The sequence below is a fragment of the Barbatula barbatula genome (assembly GCF_947034865.1).
Source record: "Barbatula barbatula genome assembly, chromosome: 24".
In the NCBI taxonomy this organism is placed as follows: domain Eukaryota; kingdom Metazoa; phylum Chordata; class Actinopteri; order Cypriniformes; family Nemacheilidae; genus Barbatula; species Barbatula barbatula.
The window spans coordinates 12,754,951-12,773,287 of NC_136787.1; the positions used below are offsets into that span (position 1 = coordinate 12,754,951).

The following is an 18,337-nucleotide window of genomic DNA, read 5'->3' on the forward strand; positions in this document are numbered from 1 at the left end:
AGCTAAAAACGGATGTAGCTGATGATGTGTATGGAGCAGCTTCGTGCCAGCCTGGCTCATGTGCAGTCACACACGTGGGACACATCCGGTGCTATCAGAAACCAGCATGACGACACAGGTACTTGACATATAATCCCATGCCCTTGACCTGTGGGCAGGGGACCCCTGAAAGCCATTCTTTTAAAGTGCTTTATCTGTCATCACACAAACACACACAAAACACACACAGTTGTAAACACACACAAAGACCCATTTAACCAGTTCCTTTGCTCCCCCAAAAGATGAAAAACGTAAAAACTGCGCTCTTTTCGAACGTATTCAATTTTAAACAGTCCTGGCATTTAACAAAATAAGCTTTTGAAATCCGCTTCGGAGAAAGGTACGGCGTCAGATCGTTTCATCGGCGCCTGTATCGCGACTCTACCGAAGGATGATTTCTGAAAGACAAATGGGATTCAGAGCGACCAATCACAGATAAACAGCATTAGAAATCTTCAGTAAAATTAAAAAGCCACAGAGGATGCGTCTTCATTCAGAGGATATGAGGCTCCGTTTGCACAACTGAGACGAGAGGCGCAAGAGGAGAGGACTGTAGGGAAATGTAATGAGAAACAATCCTGCAGCGCTAAAGAGAGATGCTGCGACCCAGACGCGAACGCCGGAATGACTGAACTCATAGCGACAGAGAGGGAGTGAGAGATCAAGAGAGGGACAGACAGAATAAAACAGAGAGAGAGAGAGAGAGAGAGAGAGAGAGAGAGAGGGAGAGAGACGGCTACGCATCTTAAAGCAGTCGGACAAAATGCATAAAGTCATAACATGTTTGTTTTGTTGAAGCAAGTTTTTCATCCGTCTATCCGAATATCTTGCTTTTCATTATGCTCTCTTGCTTAACTTGCCCTTTTTATTTTCTTTGACTGTGTAGTTTATGAATGTGAGGACAGGACAAACACAAATATAAACATGTGCAAACACATAAACACTCAAAGACACACACACACACAAAGCAAATATAAGGTTAATAAAGCATTACTTCTAAAATGGTGGATCGCAGGATTGTTCTAAAAAAAGGATGTCATAAAAAATTATAATAAAAGCAAAAAAACTAATAATGGAAAAAGGAAGTATAGTAAAAAGAGTATGATTTTATTTAAAAGGGAAGACAAAAAAACGTACCTAAAAGGCGGTACCATCGGACGCATACGCTAACCCGACGTTAACTTCCTGTCTGTTTTTTATATTTATATTCCATAATTCATATGAATATTTTATTGCATATTAACTGTATTCAATTCAATTAAAACTACTCAATAGTTAGATAATTTACGGAGGTCTCTTTGGAAGTTAATTTTGGGACACATAACGTCTGTTTATGTTGTTGCTGCTGAAACTGTCTATATGTAACTTAAAATTCAAGAGACAATTATATTTTCCCAATTTTTAAAGAAGGTTTAGCCTGTTTGATAATAATTTATTTCATTTAGCTTTTTAAGACTATTTGTTTACTTATTTAATCCTGGGAAAACCAGTGGAGAACCATTAATATAAAGCTAAACGGTTTTATATATTACAAGGAAAATATAGCGAGAGCTTTGGGTGAGTAAACAACAGTGCAAAGCTTAAAGGGAAAGTTCACCCAAAAATACAAATTCCGTCATCATTTGCTCACCCTCATGTTAAAATGTATTTGTTCTGTTAAACACAGAAGACATTTGTAAGAATGTTAGCAATCAGTTCTTTAACATCATCGACTTCCATAGAAGAATTCTTTTTCATTTCAGTTTAGGGCACCTTTGACTACCATTTTATTTTTCCTACTATGGCAGTCAATGAAAAATTGCTAACATTCTTACAAATATCTTTCTCTGTATGAAATGACATGAGACTGAATAAATTATGAGAGAATTTTCTATCACTTAAAGAATATGTTCAATACCTAAATCAGTGGTGTAAAAATCATACCAAAACAAACATTATTTGGACGTTTTTGTCCAAGTGCACAGTCGATTTGATTGAATCTGGAACAGCAGCGCTGTTTTGTAATCACAGAGAGATTTTTTGTATGTGAAACGATTGGCTGTTGGGCTGTAGAGTAATTCAGAAACACAGTGAGCACATGAGTCACGACACAGAGTTCCATCGCTGACGGTTTGAGGTTAACAAACAAGATAAAGGTTCCCTGTAAGTCTGCAGTGACTAGAAACTTCCTATTCGTGAGAAAGAGACCCAAGTCTGTCGTAACACATCAGAACGCACACATGAACATAATCTGCATGTTTTCACTGGTTGCATTTAGACAGTGGTAGATCACATTTCAGATAAAAAGATACTTTTATGCATAAAAATACAGGCTTGTAGAATTGTAGACAATTTCTTAAAGGTCCGGTGTTTGAAATTTAGCGGCATCTAGTGGTGAGGTTGTGAATTGTAACCAACGGCTCACTCCACCCCTCCTTTTCAAAGTGCTAAGTCAGCCGCAGTAGCGCTAAGATGACATAACGTTTCCCTTTTTTCCTGACGGAGATAATGTATTAACGAAATGTGCTCTGTAGAGCAGTTTGTCTGTTAAGGGCTACTGTAGAAGCAACATAATGAATTCAATGCAAGGGGACCTGCGATTTATGTAGATGTAGAAATAGCTCATTCTGAAGTAATAAAAGCATAACGCTTCATTATGTAAGGTCTTAATACACCTCTGAAGACATAATAATGTATATCATAGTGCCTTTCTGTCAATGGATCCTTTAAAAAATATACACACTGGCCCTTTAATAAAGCTCAATATTTTTTCTACCATCACATTTGTGTAATTATTATTCAACAAAAATGTTTGCTTGTTTACTAAGATCCATATGATAAGTTTCCTTGGTGTAACACCTTTAAATGTAAGGTAGGGCGCAGTTTCTTGGGAGTATTATGGGATTGTGACAATGTGGTGTATGCCTACTTTAAATTGTAATTCGAGTGACAGAGGTATTCATGAAAAAAAAACGGAAGACGGAAATGGGATTCATGCTTGCCTGTGCATGTAGTTTAAACTAAGGTCTCCCTAACCTAAGTGTGAGTGCCAGCAAGCAGTAATAACTACTGTATATCTGAAGAGTTTAATGAGGGTAAGAACACAAATAAAGAGTGGAAAGTGGGGGTGTGGTCTTGTGTTTGTCTTACAGACTGAATACAGGACAGAATAAAAGCAGCACTGATATAAAAGCTTGTTCCCTCAGGAGGGGAATAAACAGGCCAGACAGAAAGGTCACAGGGAAGGGAGGGGCCTATAATTGTGATATGACCCACCTGAGTAATCTTACCATTGTTCCCATCATCTCTGCTAGGATCTTATGGTCTTCATCACCTAAACCACGCAGTACGCAGGGAGCTCCCCATCACGGTTCTCACACCCTGTGAACACACACACAAGCTGCCAAAATGACATCAGATGACTCTGCATAAAACATGAACTGCTGAATCGATGACATGGGTTTTCCGTAAATCCTTTTACCTCCAGGCCAGAAGGGTACCAAGCAACAACATGTCTTTGAATGGTATATTTGTTCAGAAGGTTCAAACCTGTACAGTGACAGAGATACACACCTCTCATGTAGCCTATGAATTTGCATGCAGTAGCTAAAATGCTTTATAACATAACTGATACAATGAAGAAAAGCCTGTTTTAGCGAATGTTGTGTTTAAATTCTGGGATGTAAGGGATGGGATGACTCCACATCTTTTTAACATGATTTTCTTGGTCAAACTAGAATAACCAGAAAGACGAAGCTAGGTTTTAATAACAGACATCTTATCCATTTTTGATACCGCACATCTGATACAATTTTTTTGTGCTAAACCTACTCATCACGTCGAGGTTGTATTTCTGTTCCATTTGACAAGTCATTCAATTGTACACATTTGTTTCTATTTAAAACTTAAAAATTAGGATGTTGAAAAACATTTAATGAATGAAAGGAAACTGTGACCCAGTCTGTAAAACCCAGCTAACGTCGTTTTTGGTGATTTACTGTTTTCTATATAAAATCATCCTACATGATATAGAGCACATTTAATCTTAATATCTTTAATATTTAATATAGAGTAAGACAATTCCAAGAACTGAAATCACTTGTTATCTTAGAATTAGATTTTGAGACTTAAGCCTGAATTTCACAGACTGGGTCACAAATAATTATTACGTAAATATACAGTGTCTGTGTAAATGGATGCAGATGATGCTTTTTGTAAGTACAGTAAATATTACAATGGATTAAGTTAACTCGACACGAAATGTAAATGTAAAAAAAATGAGCATAGCGTGAGCTCATTTTAATACATATTTAATGAACTGGCAACAAAAAACTGAGTGTATCAAATGTTTAAAAGTAGTTTTTTCTGTGTCCCGCTGTTGTCAGGTTGACATTAATAAGTCTGTTATTTAATCTGGACATCCTCTTACATATCCTGTCTCTTCAAAACAACTGGCTTTGATGGCAGCCGACGCTGCATTACTCACAAAGCAGTTGGCCCTAATCTCATGGGCAGCTGTCCTATTCAATGCCACTCGGTAGGAGGTGTTTGCTTAGTGTGTGTGTGACTTGGTGTGTTCGTATGTGTGTGTTCCACCTGCCCCTTGGGTGGAGAGTATAGAAAGCCCAGTTATGTCCACGGGGGGTTATAGCAGGGTGGTAGAGAAACAGATGAGGTCTGCAGGGCAGGAAAGATCTACTTTCCCTGATAAACTGCCACCAGCATGGATGGGTGTGTATGTGTATGTGCGTTGTGTGGGTGGCACACTCTAGGAATCAATCGCTAACCGTTGCGAGGCAGCTTAGTTTGGAAAATAAGCCTTGAGAATCCTCACCTCTGAACCCGTGTTTGGTGTGCGTATGTTCAGCGAGATCTTTTTCACGCTTCACCAAAGATTTCTATCCGGAGACAGGGGTGTCCATGCAGGGTCAGGCTCATTCTAAGTTAATAAAAACATAACACTTCATTATCTAAAGACTTTATACACCTTTAAAGACATAGACATAGCTGAAAATGCTGTATTATGGCTGTCTAATGAGTACAATTATTTAAAAAAAGAACTTTTCTTGTAAATGCACATTCAGATATAGTGTCCAAAACAAATGTGACCCAGTCTGGGAAAATACGGCTAGTCATTTTCTACAGAAAAAACACCTTGATATCTTTTAAATTGACTGAGTAAGGCCATATCAAAGATCGAAATCATAGTCAAGCTGGTTGAAATCTAACTTTGATGCTCATTATCTCATAAACAGATTATGAGGCATTAGTTTGGAATTCTCAGAAAGGGTCACAAATGTCTCAAAAATCAATCTACAAAGTAAATGCATTTCAAAAGATTGACTTCTTTACTTGGCGAGTCTGTTTTTCACCCACACATTTTTACAAAAGAATGAAACCATGGCATTTATCATAAATACAATTAATATAAAATAAATAAAATCCCCCCCACCATGAGGTGGGAAATAGGGGTTACGGCAATGCCAGTCTCCTGGGAGTGGGGGGAGCCTGGCAGACAGTCTGGCACTGCCAGGTGTTTTGATTAAGACACAGATCTCCAACCCACCTTTCTGCTTCTTTTACTGAAACAAAGCTAAACACAGGTCATACGCAACCTCAGAACGGATACGATAAGATAACCAGTTCTTGTGTGCACATTTGGAATAAAACCAAAACATAATGAAGGAAAATTAAAAGCCATTAAAATTCTAAGTGAAAATTAACGTATACTCTATTTACTGCATTAACTTCACTGTGCGCCACACTGTCAACAGCATTTTTTTGTGTATTTTTTTTTTACCTGAGGTCGGTTGAAAGATAAAATGACTGCAAAATGAGCTTTAGCTGCAGTACGACGAATAGTTCGGAAGACAGTCTACATAACAAAACATGTTTACAGACATTAGCTGATAATATCATCACAGATACAGAGAGCACTTCTCATTTCTGATTAGTGGAAGATGAAAAATAGTTCAAGAGCATCATTTACTGGTAGTCAACATGTTTCCTTTTCAGATTCATTATTTTTGGTATTAAACCTCCCAACGACCTTTCGAAGAACCATTTTCCAACAATTATTATTTTAGCTTTAAAAACATGTACTTGTAATTCAGTTTGGTTACGCAATTGAAGGGGAAATGAAGTACTGGGCTATTGATTTCGACGAAAAAAAGGCTTCAAAAGATAAGCCACAATTGTAAACACAACGTAAGCAAGTCCCCTACATACGCACATAATACATGGGCTGCATGACAGGAAGGATGGTAAGAACATTTCTAGTTCAGCTTGTACCATCTTTGCCTTGTCTATAGAATCACTTCCTCTTTGGCCCTTGTGTGTGCATGTGCGCCCTGAAGCACAGAGTGTACTACTCATAGAAAAAAAAATGCAAAACCACATGTCTGATGTGTGAAGTGTGAAACCGCTAGTAAGCAGCAGTGGGGAAATTCACAAACACTGGCAGGTTCTTTCCCCACCGCACTCAGTTATCATTGAGAAAAAAGACCTCAATGAAATCAGACCTCAGTATTAATCACATGAATCTTAGATATGAAGCGTCAGCAGACCTGACCGAATCTAGTAATAGTATTTTCTGCACTGATATTGGTGGGACATCTCTAGAATGGATTTAAACATGGTCAAATATGGTGACCAGACAAAACACCAACAAATTTGGCATTCAAAATCAATTCTGAACATGAAAATTGTATTTAGGGCTGTCAAACGATTTGTTTACATAATATACTGTATGTCTGTGTACTCTGCATCTTCATTTTGTATTTACAAACACAAAAACATACATGTGTACATTTTTAGGAAATATTTACATGCATTTAATTTTATTTACCAATGAAATACATTATAAATAAAATAATGTTTGTTAATTTGTATCCTAAATATATGCATGTGTGTGTATGTTTTTATAAATACAAGAATAATATGCACAGTACATGCAGACATATATTATGCAAACACAAACTTGTATTCTGGATGCAATTAATTGGGATTAATCATTTGACAGCCATCATTTAATTGAAATGTTTTGATGTACAAATGCTTCAAAAATAACTTCTAGGTCACTGATCAAATACGTCTGATGATGTTACTTGTGCTGCTACTGTTAAATACACAAATTATTTTATCATCTACTCACCCTAATGTCATTCCAAACCTGTTCGACTTTTTTTCTGCATATCACAATCTTCTGTACTCCACAAAACAGAGAGTCATACACAGGTTTTGAACAACATGGGGTTGAATAAAGGATAACATGACCCTCTGATGAAAAGGCCAAGAGTCATGAAAGCCCGATTCCCCTACCTGCTTTACTTCAGAGAGGAGAGCCAAAAGAGACGCCTCTACCCCCACTACCTCTGCATGGGCTCTGTGAGGACCCTAGAAGAAAAAGGTAGAATTATTTAAAAAATATACATTTTTAACGTTGTATACTCAATGTCAATGAATACAGTATATAATGCAAGCAAAATCCACATGACTTCAGGCAAGTTCTAGACAGGCATCTACTAAAAAAACAACTAAAACTTTTAAGTATTGATAAAACAAAACTTGGAAATTAACCAGTGATGTTCATTACAAATGTAATTACAAAAAACATCAAAATGCATATTAAAAAGAGGGCACGAAGAAACATTATTTGGCAATGACTTTATGTCAAAACTGCATTACATGATGTGACCTGCAATTACTTGAAAGCCATAAGTGGGAGGCAGAAACACTAGGGGGTGATAATTGGAAACCCAGGGGGCAGAAACAAGCCACGGATCAAAGGAGAAAAAAGAAACTCTGGGGAAGAAACGACCGTTGCTAAGGGCGAGTGCTGCACCTGTGTCAAATACATTATGAGAAGAAGACATCAGACAACTTTCCATTGTAAACGCACACAAACACGCAAAAGCACTATGGCACTCACTGCTTTTCTGAAATCCATTCATATCAAAAATACAGAAATGATGTGTCACCAGCCAACTGTTGCTCCGTACAGGGAGGAAGACATGATGAGAGTGGGAGGGGAGATGAGGTGGCGTGGCCCGGTGACCTCAATAGATAGATATTTTGAGAAGTGTCGAAGCGGTTTGGTATCTATACACTGGAAGTCAATGGGGGACAGTGTTTGGTTACTAATGTACCTAAAATAAGGTCCAGTGTATGAAATTTAGGGACATCTAGTGTGGAAGTTGTGAATTGCAATCATTGACTCAGTCTGTCCCTCCCCACTCCCTTTTTAAAGTGTTACGATGGCTGACACAAGACAGATGTCATCATGTTTTCGCTTCCTTGCCGAAGGAGATAGCGTATTTACGAAATGTGGCTACTGTAGACACAACATGGTGAATTCCATGTAAGGGGACCCACGGTGTATTTAGATAGAAATAGCTCGTTCTAAGCTAATAAAAACATAACGCTTCCCTAAAGACATAGTTATGTATAGTATATTGCATTTCTGTCAATAGATCCTCGTAAACATTACACTTTAACATATTAAAAGTACAACATTATTTTGGACATGATGCAGCTGGCGTATTGCTTTTGAATTTTCTGTGTTTCCAGTAGTACGACTTAACGCATTAAGAAAAAAGAAAGTTTTAACACATCAAACACAGCTGATGATAAACCCTTTGCCTGTCCCGACAAACCAAGAGCACTATATCGTTTGAATTGACAATATGACACTCCTACACAGACTTTACATGCTTCTACATGTACACACGCACCTGACACCACAGGCCAATTCGCTCTGTAAACAGAGGGCTCTCGCAGGTATAGTTTACTGAACGATTGTTTAACAGGGTGTAAAAGAGGAGTGTTCTCTGACGCACATTCTACACACAAGCCATAACAAAAAACCTTTTTTGCAACAGGGCCCGGCCCCCGACTTCCAGTACAAGTAGGCCATCGGCAGGTGATAACCGATAACGCCGCTGGCCGCTTATAAGTCTCCGTAAAGGAATGCTTCTAAAAGTCTGAATCATCATTCATCATACCAGACTGTCACTTTTCTTCAATGGTTTTCATATAGGACCAATGAGTCACAGCAATCCTAATATTGAGCAATAACTTCCCTAAAACTTATTACACAACGTGACTAAGGTGCAGTTTCTACCAATCCGTTATGCCAGAAAAAGCTTTTGTAATTCTTTAGCTATTTCGAAGAATTCTCTTTTTCGGATACCGATGATTAAGCCTGTAAGATAAAAGGGTAAACAAACAGCACGCACCTCTAACTGCGGCTGTGCACAGTTCATAAATTCTTCATTTTTAAAGATGTGATGCAACGTTTTCATTTGTTAAATACAATCATTCATTCTCAATACATCTACTGAAAAAAATATCATGGTCCCCGTAAATCTGAAAGATCTTTGTAAATCTGAGAAATGCTCATCCACCTCGTTTTAACATCTGTGCCTTAGAACAGCATTAATGTCTTTGCCTGTGTTCTTTTTTTTAACTTTACATTCAGTTGTGTTGTTGTCTTGGAATGCTGTCTGCGTGTAGAGACAATATACAAAGAGTCGGGCTGGTAGATGTTCAAACAGTGCAGATATTTTATTACATGAGTTTGCCTTGTTGTGGCAATGAGGTGTGCAAATGAAAGGTATTGTTCACTAAAATGAATGTTAAAAATTCAATCTGTAAACCTTCTGAATATAACATCCAACATAACTGTACAGTACTGTAACTGTACATTTTAAATCGCAGACATTCAATAAGATCAAAAATCTAAGACTACTTCACCTTCATTCACCAAAAACAACATTGATAGTGAATGAAAATATAGCAAGAACATTTTTGCTTTTGTTAGAATAACAGTCTCCAAGCATGGAGATGTTTACTCTGCCTGAAGTTACGTGGTCGGTGAAAAAAATGCTCAAGTCTATAAAACTGCCTAATACTTCTCTTTTTCCCCCACAATAGCTGTCTGCTCTGAACACCGGCACATAGTCCAAAGCGATGGGATAATGGAAATGAAAGAGCGGACGTTCTTGTGGCTGCCCACAGAAACCCAGGTCAAGCAATAAAGACGAGCCACTTGTGGAGTCACATCACTACACATCACTAGTGAAGTGTACACACATGTTCAAACAGAGCAAAAGTGCAGTCACACGGGAGGGAGGCCTGGGATCTGGCAACCCTCATTCATGATCTGTGAACTGGCAACTGTCAGTTCTCCAACTGCTGCTGGGCTTTGTTAATAATTGAATTATTGAAAATTAAATTGATCAGATTAAACAGTTAGAGAATTTTTTCCGCTAAATTTAATAAGTTCATTGTAATTGTAATTCATAAATTACGTTAATAAAATGAAAATAAATGTATCCTTACTTTTGCCAAATGGTATTTTAAATGAAGTTGGTTTGATATTGTAAAAGGGATATTGTAAAGAAAACGGATTTCTTAACACTATCAAAACTATTCGCATCTGACATTGGCTAGAAAAAAATAGTCCCGCCCAAACTCATGCTATTGGCTGAGCCATCAAATCCTGTCGGGGTGCTGAAACATGCAGAGCAATGTTTTGGAAAAAAAACCCTACAAACAGCTTTCTTACAGCTTTCTCTACATATTAAGCAGCATTAGGAGAATGTGCTTCAACAAAGAATAAAAAATGACACATTTCCACTTTAAGCTCAACATCCTATTTGGATAATCACTTTAGTTTAGATCACCGCTGACATCATTGTGTTTGCGGCACCCACGGTGCTTCTGTAAAACACATTTTTGTACAGAAGTGTATAGAAAACATCATCCCAATCATTTTAGACTAGACAAAGAACGGTTACTTAAATTACCCAGAATCATAGGATGTCAGTTTGAAATCTGTGTATGCATGTGTACGGAAGGTGACTGTGAGACAGCATCCCCTGGGCTGAAGTAATGTGTGGTTGGGTAGAGGGGATCTGTGACTGTATGCGTGGGGGTTAGTTCATGATTTATCAATGTGGGATTTTAAACCACATGAGCTCATTCTAGTCCCTCCACCCACTGCCATGCCACTGGACACAGACAAAGAAATAAGGTTGTCCAAATAAAAAGGCCACAAATTGAAGGTATGAAAGACCGCAAACAAATAGGAGACACTAGGGCCTATTTTTTATTTGAGAAATGTTGTAGCCAAGGGTACATACTGTAATATCCTGGTTAGAAAATATATTAAACATCTCTACTGTTATTAAAAATGAATAGGACAAATTTGAGATGCAGCGATACTAAATTTATCCACAGAGAGGCGACTATTCTGAGTGATATCTGCCGATTCTGAAGATTAAATTAATATTTCTTAACTTGTTAAGTTATAAATGAATATAATGACCATTAATATTGAACATTAAACTGGCGATGTTTCTATTTTCTATATACAGAGCACAAATTCGTTGCATTTTCCTGTCCCCTTATGATTGGTAGGTCCTGATCATTGGCTGTTTTTAAACTATCGGCCGATAGCCTTTAGTGTGAAAATTTGCTTTTATTAACCGATGACGATTATTGGTAGATACATCGATGTATCTCTAGAAAAAAATGTGTAGCTCATGAAAACACATGCAGTGACTCATGCTGTGACACACATGGGGTAAGTTGTCACATTGTGATAGTTTTGTAACCTAAAAGTAAACTTAATAAAACAATTCTTAACACACAAATTTAAATAGCAAAAATGTCAAATCTAACAACTAAATTAAACAAAATGTAAACATAAACTTTTAACTAAAACCATTAAACAACCCTTGTGACGATTAGCCCCGGTCACAAAATGCATTGATTGACAGGAAACAGAGAAAAGTAACACTGATGATACAAGCCGATCTAAAGCTTTGACAATGAGAACTCCTATAATTACACCCATATTTGTTTTCATCTCTCAGGAGGGCAGGAAGCGTACTGAAAGACTACGCAGAACAAAAGTCCTTTAACATTACATCATTTATTGACCTCAAGCAAACTATCAATTATTCTTAAGAAGGATTCTGCAAATCCTCAAAGTGACGATTACATGCTACTGTGTTCTTACAAATTTCTTTTTTTCTGGTGACACAAGAAAAAAAACGAAGACCAAAAGCGCACAGATACGAACATCACACCTCAACTTCCCGGCAGCGAAAAGAAAAGGCTTTACTAGTCAGTGCCATGCCCACCAGTTTCAACTAGCTCTGATGTTATGCTTGAGTGTGTTTACCGGTAGTTGTTAATGCATCATGATTGTTATGCCGGGTTAATCAGTGCTTTTTTTTCTCATGAAGGATTCAATTTTTGCACAAAATCTAACAAGATCTGAGTGCTACAGCAGGGAAGGTCTCACTGAATAAGTCTCACACAAAGCTTGACTTTATAATACTTTTATGATTTGTTTTTGATCACCGTTTACTTTCACTGTATCATAAAGACCAGAGGGAACATTCTGTCTGGCGTCTTATGTGGCCATCAGACATGAAAATCATACGGCTTTGAAATAACAAGAGAGTGAGAAAACAACAAGAATTTACCAGAAAGTTAAAGGGTGAACTGTCTCTTTAACTCTTTAATCTCTGCACTAGCATGTGTTTTCCAGATTCAACTCTGGAACTTGCTAAACTTTTAATGTTATCATTTTTGATGTAATCTAATGTTACTACCTTCTAGTATAAACTTGTTTTTTTATTAGTATACATTTAATAAATCTGTACTAACACAATTACAAAAGTAAACACTCAAGAAAACTAAAACACATGCACATGAAAGTTAATACAATTGAAATTTGTCGGTAATTCAGTCATGGAATGAATGTTGTGTCACTTTCCTACTAGCAAATGAGAGAAATGAATCATGCAAAAATGTCTGTTCCATTCATAACGTAAAAGTCAAAGCTTTAGTCCCGGATTTGACACCAATAAGACTTTTACTGAAATGATGAAAAAGTTGAATTAAAGTTTAAAGAACAGATCTTAAGACAGATGCCCATGCCAAACTACATTTACCTTTAGCACAGAGACGAGCACGTCTGCACACACATTCACACCTGTCACCCGTATGAATCGGCAGTTTCCTTTCGTGTGTTTCAAACGTGGTTTCAGGGCCTTGAGCAGGTACAGATTTGACTCACAACTCAAACCCGCCCACAACCCAGAATGACACGCACGATTAGAGGGCCATTGTGTGGCAAAAGAGGGGTGAGGTGTGCGAGCGTCTATCTGCTGCACCTGGGCAATGGGTTTTAAGAGCATGACTGCAGGTGGTAAGGTGTTGGTGGAGGTGTGGTATATAGAGACTATGACCCTTGAGAGTTTCTTGATAAAGTGAGAAAGGCTTCATCACAGTTTGTGACAAAGTCATGGTCAATAGTTTTTCTCTGTGTGTGTGCGGACTTTAACACATTTTATAGAAAATGTCAAATGTTCTCACAAATATCCTTAAATATACAACTTTCACAAATAAATAACTTGTGAAAATACTTCTCTAAAATACTTATTTGAAAAGCTCATATATAAGTCTATACTATATATACATTAAGTATGTGACTTTCTAACCTGCTTATGCCAAGAGATGTAAAAAATACCTTCAGATGATAGATAAATCAAAACCTTCCAGGGACATCACAAAAAAAGGATATATATATATTTTAGATAATTGCATAATTTTAGTTTTTTAAATGCTAACATTTAGAAGTATTGTTGGGTTACAATAAAAATAAATAAGTTTATGATAGTAAGTTATGTCTCCATTTACTGTAGATTTAAAGCTCCATTTAGATTTTTTTATTGTATATGCGACTTCTGTACTTATTTGTTTTGTAACTTTTATTAACCAGCCTATACATTTTTGTCATTGTAAGAGAATAGCACAAAATAGTGAAAACAGCACAAAATAGTAATAACAGCACAAAAGAATAGCAATAAAATCCACCATCTTTTAACATCATAATGTTAACAAAACAGACAACAAATGTTAAATGTTCTGAACGTTGTCTTTTTTTTAAATACGCCACGATTAAAAACGAACAGGAACTATTTTCTTTGTCACTCTTTACCATGTGTATAAGGGTATAAATATTTAATCCACAATATTCGTTTTTCACTTTTCAGCAAAGTGTATTTGAGCGTTTGTGAATAGTTGTGCTTCTCAAAGATCAAATTCACCTTCTTCAGACGATGAAGCCTCTTGGCCGTAAATCCTGCAACATAATATCTGTACTAACCCAACCCTGACATTTATATTGTCATAGCCGATGACATTTTTTAGAGCACTTCAGGGTGTAATCGCAATTTTATCTTAAGGTCTTTAGCACATTTTAATTCTACAAACCCCTTAAACACAATAAGCGATTTCTAATATAACGTGCTGGTGGAGAGTATTAGATAGACATACATCACACATCCTTTTATTGATGGAAACCAGGTGCATTATTTCAGAAACAGAAAAAGCTTTAAATCAGACCAATTCAATAAACAAACAGCTTTTTCCTACCCAAACATGTTTCCAAGCATATTATGGCAAAATTACATCGCAGAACCGCTGTGCAAATAGCTGTAGGCAAAGTACCACACACACATACAGTACAATGAATCTTCAAAATGACGTCTCAAGTGCAAATGTTAAAATATAAAGTGTCATATTGTTTTTTATACCGGGTTAAATTGATTTATAGTTGAGTGTTAATTTCCAGGCTGACCTTAACACAGCTAATGCAGTCATTTTATTCTGACAGCAATTCATTTAATAGTAGCAAATGACAAAACATTTGTCTCAATTATCATGATTCATGACAATAAATTACTACTTGTATATAAACTACAAATGATAAAGTTCAAAGTACCATGGCAATACCATGTTTTAAGGCATGTACCATGATATGTGTATATTAACATCCCATTCATTCAGTAACATGATATAGATTTACAGTGAGTATAGTCATCTGATTTCATAGTGTATGTGAGGTTGTTCGAAGGCCAATTCACATCACAGTCCAGCAGTACAACAGTTTCGTTTGCGCCTCAGCAGAGGGACAGAGTGCGATATTTACAACTTGACAAAAATGGCGGTCAGCGGAGCTGGTTCAAAGGTCTGTGAGATTGCAGGCTGGTTGAAGTTAGAACAACTGACTTTCCTAAGAGGGGGTAGAGTACATGTCGTCCTGCCTCCCACAGAGACAGACAAAGAGAGATGCTGGGATCGAGCTGTGACTCATATGAGCAGTGAATGCAAAATTCAGATACCAGACAAAAGAGACATAAGAACCAAAGTTTGTAAAGATCTTCATCGAATGCCGTGTTCAGTGATTAATGATGTTATGTGACAGGACTGGCGATAGGGTTGCCAAAAAAGATATATTAGTCCTGCTCTTATGCATGTTCTGTATTTCAAAGAGTTAAAACACAAAAAGGAAGAATATTGGAATGTGAAGATCTTTAAATAATGAAACTATTCACCCTCTGCTTGACAAGAGTTTCTTTTAAAAAAAATAGAGTAAAGATTATTTTTGAAAATATTACTGAATGATAGCTGAGCTATAACAAATTAAAACCTAAAAAGAAATCGCTAAATTCATTAATAATACAAATAAATCAAAAGAAATAATATATTTTTTATAAAAAGTCTATTTTTAGGAACATAGCATTTTGAAGTGTGACTTTATTTTGACGACAATTGTGGACCAACCTGTCAGATTATTTCAACTATTATTATTGTTATTAAACTAAATAAAATTCGAGTACAACAAAAGTTAACCTGAATTACATTCACGATTATTCTATACATTTGTTTATTCTTATACTTTACAATTACAACCAAATCATTGAATTCCTAATACAGCAGAGGTTTTAGTCTATTTCTTTATATTTATTTATGTGACAAAATCAAATATGCAATTATAAAATTAAAATAAAACTCTTAGACGAAAAACTCTAATTTAACTAAAATTCTGCTACGTTTTCATCGTCCACGTAAAATTTTAATGTATATTTACATTGACATTTATGCATCTTGTAGGCGCTTTTATCTAAAGTGACTTCCATCGCATTATACTGACTTCCATTGCATTATCCTATTATACATTTGTTTCGAAGTATGTGCGATCCCTGGGATCCAACCCATGTTCCTTTGGGTTGCTTTCGCCATGCTCAGGAAAGCTGAGCAACAGGAAAGCTGTTTCAGGTATATGACTCTGTACATCCATAATCTTTTATTCCAAATATCCAGGTGCCGATCACTGCAGTACAGTAAAACAAATGTGATCTTTTACATTACATAGTACTGATGATCGTTAAGGTGGTAGGATGTTCATTCCAAATTCTCAATCAAAATATAACAATAAATAAATGTGCATTATAAAAAGTAAATGTGTGTAAAACACGTTCAAACGCTGTTCGCCACATCCTGTCCTTACTCAAGTAAAACTGGTTTATATGACAAAACCTTTTTCAATGAAATAAAGGGACGACATACGATCACACACCTCATATCACATAACCAGATCCGCAATGACCTCACCCAACAGAAAACATTTGATCTTTGACAGCAAAGATGGTACTTTCACAGTTTAAAAAAACTTGACCATGTTCTTATCATGTCTCTTCACAGAATTTCATTACTTTTAATAAAAGGTGAATTTATCAATTTAAAGCAATACAGACGAAAACTAAAATCCAATGATTTCCAAAACACTGTGGGGCCCTTTAGAAAATATTACAACTTTTGGCTCTCAGTTATCAGACGAAGAGCACGAACGTGACATCAACACTGGTCAATGGCGCCATCTTCTGGACAACAGATGACATAAACAAATCGACGCAAGGTGAGCAATAACGTTCTGTTTAATTAACAAAACAATCCAGCAAGTTTATTAATCCATTCATTGGCTTATTCCTTCTTTCATTTCAGTTTGTTACTTTATCTAATATCACCGATCGATCATTTTTGTATTTGTTTTGCTTTTAAGTGTATGCATGCATTGGCACACAGAAGGGTTTAATTTTCTTACACGATTGGACAGAACACCGAAAAGGCGACGCGATATAACAAAGATCAATAAAAAGTGAAATTATACTCGTGACTGTCTACCTCACAGCAAGGTTTTAACAATAATGCACCAACTTACCGATCGCTGAACCGTCGTCCATTAACACATTTAAAGATTTTATCCACCGTGAATTAATGCTTAATCTATACATTCTGTAGCTCACACCGTACACTATCAAGAACCCCCATCGGTTTATACGTCCCCCCTAAACCTCAACGTTTAAGAGAGGTCATTGGGTTCGTCTGTGACGTTATCAAACATAACCACTAGATGGCGCTACAGCTCTAATAGATAACAAGCGAATCATCCTAACGTGCCAAATAGTAAAAAGAGAGGAAAAAACAAGTCCGAAATACTTCTCCGATTACATTAAGACAGGAAAGTGCTCTTTCCAGGGGAAGTTTCTAGTACATTCTTTCTCCGTTTGAAGCCAGGGATCAGTGCCAAATGAAACAGTGAAAGCGTAGTGAGTGCGTGACGCACGGGGATGTTCAGAACTAGGCTGGCCTTCACTAAAGTCTACCAGATGTTTAAAAGCCTCTGTCTGTGACCCTGCTAGCACCTGTGTGTCAAAACAGAGGCTTAAATAAACTCACGTCTGATTAAGATGTTTGGAATTGATGCAGTCGATATACAGTAACAGGCGAAGCGGGATCTTATGACATCAGAGTGTGTTATAGAGTATTATAAATTATAGAAATAAATGGCAATTTTCTATTAAAATAAACACCAAAATTGCATTTGTAAGAAACCCGTCTAGCAGCATCTTAAGCAACTCTAGATGGTTAGAAATTCATTTTGGCTAAAGGTGGCTTCGTATTCTTGCGACGCTGCGCAGACCAATCGAAGTAATACATCACAGTCCCGCGAGAGCGATTCGAGAGCATGCCCTTGAAACGCTCTCGCGATAGTTTGTATAATAGATCACAAATCAGAACACACCTACGCTGAATGACATACGTCACGATTTGCAGATTGTTTTAAACTAATAGTCATGATTATTAAACGAATCCGTTTAGTTAAAGATTCAACGATTCACCCACAGTTCAACGACAAACTACTGTAATGATGTTAACAACAGAAAGTCCCTAAAACCAGTTGTTTTAGTAAACACTGTCAAAAGATTTCAAGTCGAAATTCCCGTTTATAGGTACTAAATTGTGTGCGTTAATCGAATAAACAATTAAGAAATCCCAATAAGTAGCCTACATTTAATTCCCTATTGCATAACCGAAAATAAACGAAATATAGTGAGAAAAACAGCATCAGGAGAATCGAAATGATCGAGCTGCCCTCGGGAGCACACACAGAGAG

General features: G+C 36.7%; 1 protein-coding gene across 6 annotated transcripts in view; it reads right to left on the bottom strand.

Annotated features, from left to right (window-relative positions):
* LOC306889693 (vacuole membrane protein 1-like) overlaps positions 1 to 18,337 on the bottom strand; it is a 38,303-nt gene that overhangs the window by 18,843 nt on the left and 1,123 nt on the right. For 3 of the 6 annotated variants that reach the window (XR_013786220.1, XM_079448903.1, XM_079448901.1), the window contains exons 2-4: positions 7,339 to 7,413; positions 4,853 to 4,957; positions 3,309 to 3,399 (exon numbers count right to left, since the gene is read on the bottom strand). Coding sequence is in view for 3 of the 6 variants with exons in the window: in XM_079448903.1 (XP_079305029.1) it covers positions 3,309 to 3,323 (15 nt within the window). In the remaining 3 variants the exon portion in view is untranslated. Of the gene's footprint in view, positions 1 to 3,294; positions 3,419 to 4,852; positions 4,958 to 7,338; positions 7,414 to 18,337 lie in introns of all 6 variants that reach the window. The other 3 variants (XR_013786219.1, XR_013786221.1, XM_079448902.1) reach the window with 2 other exon arrangements.